General features: G+C 37.7%; 1 protein-coding gene across 5 annotated transcripts in view; it reads left to right on the forward strand.

Annotated features, from left to right (window-relative positions):
* ADCY4 (adenylate cyclase 4) overlaps window positions 1–6,590 on the forward strand; it is a 58,235-nt gene extending 51,645 nt beyond the window's left edge. For all 5 annotated transcript variants that reach the window (XM_075212293.1, XM_075212302.1, XM_075212270.1 and 2 more), the window contains exons 21-26: window positions 773–931; window positions 1,071–1,217; window positions 2,721–2,828; window positions 3,800–3,914; window positions 4,775–4,899; window positions 5,704–6,590. In XM_075212293.1, the coding sequence (XP_075068394.1) occupies window positions 773–931; window positions 1,071–1,217; window positions 2,721–2,828; window positions 3,800–3,914; window positions 4,775–4,899; window positions 5,704–5,856 (807 nt within the window). In that variant the 3' untranslated portion in view covers window positions 5,857–6,590. The remainder of the gene's footprint in view (window positions 1–772; window positions 932–1,070; window positions 1,218–2,720; window positions 2,829–3,799; window positions 3,915–4,774; window positions 4,900–5,703) is intronic.
* Window positions 6,591–6,932: the final 342 nt, after the last annotated feature.

Below are 6,932 nucleotides of genomic sequence, written 5' to 3' on the forward strand. Positions count from 1 at the left end.
TTTCACTTTTGACACCAATCACGTTTATTAATCATTCATTTATCACTGTTTTTATTCAATTATTTTATTTATACCAATAAAGGTTAAGTTTTAAAACTTTATAGGGACTCTACGGACTTTTGCTAAGTGACAACCAATGATGATTTAGTGCACTTGACTATACAAGTTCTGTTTCTTTTTTTTTGGAATCGCTATAGTAGAAATGCATGTTAGATAACCTTTGCTAGAGGCTGTATATAGTGAATTATAAGGTACAGCATATGCGTTTATGTGCAAAATAGAAAACAGAGATGGACTTATCCATGTTTTTTTTTTCTAGCCTTTCTACTTGTGAGCTGCAAAATGCAGCTGACATGTGTCAATTGAGTTTAAAAATAAAGTACTTTGAGTGCTCAGATTTCCATCCCTTCCCTATTTACTGCAAATAGTACTTGGCAGACAGCTTTTTTTTGCATAGATTCAACAATGTTGCTGCTCGCTGAAAACAGTACCGCAAAGAAGCTGATCGTTTCATTTTATTGTTTTCAATTCTAATGACTCAAAAAAAGTGACTATAAATATTTGCAGATCATCATATTAACAATTGGATAATAAGAATTGTCAATAGCTCTGTAAAAACATTGAGAGCCTTTTTTGATGTGCATTTGCATGTGTCTCTACTGCGTGAGTGTATATCTAGGGGTGTGTGTGTGTGTGTGTGTGTGTGTTTAGTTAAACATTGTTTTTACATCTCATTACTTTTGTAAGTTTTAAATGTTATAACTGTCTGTAGAATGAATTTTACTGTCGCCTTGACTTTCTGTGGAAAAGGAAGTTTAAGATGGAGCGTGAGCGTATTGAAACCATGGAGAATCTGAATCGAGTTCTGCTAGAAAATGTCCTCCCAGCTGATGTAGCCCAACAGTACATCGGGCAGAACGTTAGGAATGAGGTAACAGGACTTCTGAATTTCTTTGAATACTGAAAACGGTTGCTCTTTAAGTTTTCAAGATATGTATCTAAACCTTTTGCATGGTTTACTGTCATTCTTCCTTGGTGCGCTTAAACGTTAAACGTTGTTGTTTCTGCAGGACCTGTATTACCAGTCATATGACTGCGTCTGTGTCATGTTTGCGTCAATACCTGACTTTAAGGAATTTTACACAGAGTGTGATGAGAACCACGAGGGCCTGGAGTGTCTGCGACTACTTAATGAGATAATAGCAGATTTTGATGAGGTGAGAAACAAGATCCCAGTCTTGTGCTTCGTTTGTTAATTGATGGAAGAGTGTTATAAATGCATCTGGAAAGATGATGATGATGAATATTTCATTTCTAACCTAAAGCAATGATGTGTAACAGTCATTTTAATGGGCATCATATGTGGCCCTTGAGCCCGTTAGAGATTACATACTGTAGTGATGTTTATAATACATGGAATTTGTAATCTAATCCTCTATAAATAGTCAATTATCACTGTAACAGCACGGTGGCTTAGTAGTTTGAACTTCTGCCCCACAGCTCTGATGTCATGAGTGCAATTGCCGACCATGGCCTTATCTGTGTGGAGTTTGTATGTTCTCCCCCTGTTTGCGTGGGTTTCCTCCGGGTGCTCAGGTTTCCTCCCCCACTCCAAAAACATACTGGTAGGTTAATTGGCTGCTATTAAATTGACCTTAGTCTATCTGTCTGTCTGTGTGTATGTTAGGGAATTTTGACTGTAAGCTCCAATGGGGCAGGGACTTATGTGAGTGAGTTCTCTGTACAGCGCTGCAGAATTAGTGGCGCTATATAAATAAATGATAATGATGATTGCGAATAGCTGCAAAAAATTGTCAAATAATATACAACGTCTATTATGGTCTCCCTGTTATATATATACACCATATACATTAATATTAGTAGAATATCATATGAGTACTCTGTTTTAATAAAAACATATTATTGTTTCATTACTATTTATTTGTGAGTAACTTGAGGATAGAAAATAAATTGTTCCTCTGTTCATCATTCAGTTGATACATCATGAAGCTCAGATTTCTTCTCTCCATCATTTTGAACAGATGCTGAATCCTGTTGCGATACTACAATTCAATCACCGCTTCACTCTCATTTTATTTCTTTCTGTTTACTTCTTTTTTTTTTCAGAGCGGTGGATTTTGTAATTTCTTCCTCTTTTAGACAGCCGCCTCCATCTCACCAAAAAAGTCTCCTCACTTCTCCTTAATAGATAATTTGCTGCAATGCCCACAAGCTGCAGTTTTCCAGGGTATTGCATGCCATCACCATTACTTCCATTCCTGTGCTGCTTATATTGTAAGCGGCACAGGTGGAAGTGAACAGCGATACACAGACTAACTCATGTGAATTTCCTTCTGCAGACACTCTGAAGGAATGTGCAGTTGGATTGTATCTCCCTTGTATCACCGCATTGCTACTGTCATTCACTGGTGCATTTTTTTATACATTGACTGTAGGAGAAGGCTCATAGTGATTGTAGTGAATATTTGAGGAACAGCGGAAGTGATAGACAGTGACGTTACTTCTCCAGTCACTATAGGAAGACGGTGTAGGGGGGGAGATAAGGAAATGGGGGGGTTTGGGGCAGGAATGCCATTCTTCATAATGGAGGTAAGGGCATTTGCTGTGCATAATGTTGCATGTGAGATTATAGGATAGAAAAGTGTGTAACTGGGTTTTATGCACATACAATATGTAAGTTGCTTTATTTATTTTAACAGCTACTTTCAAAACCAAAGTTCAGCAGTGTAGAAAAAATCAAGACCATTGGCAGTGCATATATGGCAGCAACAGGTCTAAATTCCACATCAGGACAAGAAAACCCACAGGTATCCTTTTATCCTTAGTCCTCTGTATTCTATGTCATTTTAGTGGGAGGAAGTGGTGGGTACAGCTATTCCAAAAACACATTTGTGTGAGGTTCTAGATCTACTATTGTTATTTTTTCTCATTAACGCCTTGAAGCCCAAATATGTTTTGTAGCACAGACCCAATTTCATACATTTGTGTTGCGTCGGTATTCATTTTTTAGTCTATGAAAGCAAATTTTTTTGGGGTAGCCTATATAATTTTTTATTTTTTTTATTATTGTTCTATACAGGGACACATTTGTTTTTGAGATTCTACTAAGCTTATGTTATGAAAAATAAAGTTTTAAGTAACTATTTTTCCAGAATGCAAAGGTACCCACTACATATTTTATAATATTTGTTAGAGTAATGTATAGCAAATGGGTTTTTTTTCTTTTTCTTTTTTTCCTATTTTTGTTGTTGTTGTTGTTGTTAAGCAAGGACTTCACAGTGCATTTCTCCTATTGCTATCACTTACAGATCCAGTGGAAACTGGATCTATTAATATCTGGCAAGCAAGATACTGTGCGATTCAGTTTACCTGCATCTATTCATGTATGCTGGCAGACCTCCTCTACTCTTACATAGATTGCCTGTCATTGAGCAGATGTCCTAATGTCACCACAGGATTTTACACTCCATGTTCGAAACATACAGCATTCTGTTTTGAACCCTCTATGCTGTGATCGAGGGTCAGGAACTTGATATCCTAAGACAACACCCCCTGTCCAAGCTCTCATTGTCAGCAGAGGACCAGTGGTGGAGGTGTAGTCAGCAGAGAATATCCATCATCTTTTATATGGGATCTTCAGAATGGCTGTTTATAAACAAGCCATCAGTTAGAAAGGTTTAGACACTTATTAAATTGATACAGATGCTGCTTGTCCCCCATGCAGATAGGTCTATGTGTCCAATATATGTTTTATGTATGTGGTTTCTCGTTCTGCCAGGATGGAGACAGGATCTATAATCACATTGGTATCATGGTGGAATTTGCATCTGCATTGATAGGAAAACTGGACTTGATCAATAAGCATTCTTTTAACAACTTCAAACTCCGTGTGGGTAAGTTAGTTACTCCTCATGTTGTACCCTCTGGGCCACATTCATGAAGGCATACAGAACTAAAGTAATGTGCGTTTTTTTAAAAAAAAGACACACGGAATTCGGGCATACATACAAGCGGATCTGAAGAAACGTGTCTTACAGGTATAGGTACGTTCTACCTATAAGGCCCTTACTGTATTGAGACAGACAGAACACAGTGCAGGATACAAACAATACATATGTGCAATATAAAATCCCAGAAGAAGGCACAGGAAAAAAAGAAAGCATTCAGTTATTGTCACCGGTTAATTATAAAATCATTAATAAAAGAAATGTAAAAAAAAATGACACAAAATATATTTTTTTTAATACACTGATTAGGATGATATAGGATGATATTAATGTCTGCTGTACACAAAATGCATTTTTACAGTGGCTCTTGTTTGCAAACGCATGTTCTAGAATACATATGTGATCGTCTTCACTATCACTCAGCACTTACACCAGACCTGTATCTGGTGCAACTGATACGACAGAAAAACACGTACCTTAGAGATGCCAGAGCCTGAATCACATGGATTTGAGTGCGCTCTACCTTGGCACGCCCTTACTGTACATTGACTACATGCATACACCCCCTCCCCATCTACCCATTAAATAGTGGAGAGCCGGAAGTGTCATTTATGTTTGAAATTTAATTGGATGTACATGCAATCACTGATGTATAGTCCTCTTCTGAGCATGTTCAGTTTTACGCAAACTACGGCACATACTGGCATTCTGTCCCTTAATGAGTCAGGCCCTCTGTCTATATTTTTGCTACTGTATCTGCTACTTGAGTTCATCTTTCTCTATAAATCTTGTTTACTTGCTTTAAGGTATTAATCATGGTCCTGTGGTTGCCGGAGTTATAGGAGCCCAGAAGCCTCAATATGACATCTGGGGTAACACTGTCAATGTAGCAAGTCGCATGGACAGCACCGGCATACTGGGTAAAATTCAGGTAATGCATTAATTATATACAAGAACATATTTTGTCAGGTCGCAGCATATCTTGACATTCAATTTGTAAAATCACCTATTGTGTGAAAAAAATGTTTTCCCACCTCAACAATAAAATGCATGAAGTTCTGTAATTTCTGTATTTACGTGTATGTATATTCCATTTGTACTGTATAGTGATATTATAGACAAAAAAACAATATTCATAACTCTAGATTTGTCAAACCTTTTAGATGGCTGGTGGCGGCAGGCGAGGACCCCTAGGGCTACCTGTTACCCATCACTGACCTAGTCCTAGAAAATGATGGTTAAAATCTGATTGGTTGCTATGGGCAACTCTATGTGTAACTCGCACTGAGCAAATAAAAGTTGCTGTGGTTCCATGCAAACTTTACACCTACAGGCTAAACAGCACATTACACATATTGTCGCTCTGCTGTTTTCGAAGCGTGCTCTTATTATATTAAAGACGCCTTAAAACATGCTGCATTATTAAATAGTGCTTCTATTCGATGACTACTCCTGTGTATTGTTTTCAAATCTCATTTTTACAGGATACACTTGAACAGCAACTGTTCACATTGTATTATTAATTTCTCACCCATAAAATGAGTTTGTTAGCACTGTATTATATGTTGAGAGAGTATGGTCTTAGTGATGTTTAAAACTGTACCTGTTTCCTGCTTCTGCAAGCAGTGTTATGGTCCTTCTTACATGAACATGTTGTTTCCTGTGAATTTCTTTGTCTGTCTTCAGGAAATCGGTTTTATATATCTTCTGGAATTATGCATAATTTTCTTCTTAGGTCACGGAAGAAACCAGCAAAGTGCTTCAGAAGTTGGGGTATACCTGTGAACGACGTGGAGTCATTAAGGTCAAGGGCAAAGGTCAACTCTGCACTTATTTTGTTTCAACGGATATGGCTCGTTCCAATTCCCAGGGAAATGTTCTGAATTAGGATTTGAAAAGGCAACTGCACTGTAAACAGTGGATTTCCTAGGGCAAGAACACTTACAAGAATGTCTACAAGATTGTTTCTACCAGAGGACAACACAATAGCTGAACTGAATATCTTTAGTTGTAGACTTTATCTGAAAGACTTACAAGACATTCATGATAAGACAATGCTATTGGGAGATATGGCCAGGCATGGACAAGTGAGGGCAACTGCAGACCAAGATAGACGAATAAGATGACATTTCTCTGGTGTCCTTTTCAGGATATGTGAAATCGAGCAGATCGATACAGCACAAAATGAGAACCATTAAAACTAGGTGCCCTGATGTATTCTTGGAATTACATAAGCAACTCCGTTGCATAGTGCCACATACAATTTGCTAAACAACTGTGTGATTCTGCCACACAGAAAATGCAAATATTAGCAGCCTAAGACCTGCCAAAGTATAGTGTCGTCCCTCCCCCCAGTGGGGACTGCGTGCACTGCTACACAAATAAACCATATGTATTCTGTCTCTGATGCAGTTTTACAGATATGAAAATAACTGTCAGCGAGATAGTGAGCGAGCTGGGACTGGCCCACAAATGACCACCAGACAAGGAGAAGGTGTTTTCTGTACTGTGGCACCACTCAGTACAGCACTACACATACTGTAATGTACATAGATATATTTATACACAGCAGCATCAATCCCATTGTATTTATTCATCAAAATAAACTATTGTTAATAAACACTACTTTTGTATTTTTGGAAGCACATCAAAAAAAACAAAAATGAATGAGCTGATTTTGTTATTTAAGAGTACCAAAAAGCACAATACTGCAGCTGCAATTTCTTTACTCAAAAGCGTTTACATATGTTGAGCTATGGAATAACAGTAGTGAGAGATTTTTAACACTTGTAAGCAGATATAATGTTGCGTTCATTTAATTTGTGTCCAGATATACACATGCCCAGCTCACCCCCATTACTCATTCCCCAGATAATGAATTACACTCGGTTAAATGAAAACCCACCTCTATGTGAGGATCATCTCCTTTGTTTACAGCACATTGATAGTACACCTTACTATTTA

Source organism: Mixophyes fleayi, chromosome 1 (assembly GCF_038048845.1).
Source record: "Mixophyes fleayi isolate aMixFle1 chromosome 1, aMixFle1.hap1, whole genome shotgun sequence".
Taxonomy (NCBI): Eukaryota; Metazoa; Chordata; class Amphibia; order Anura; family Limnodynastidae; genus Mixophyes; species Mixophyes fleayi.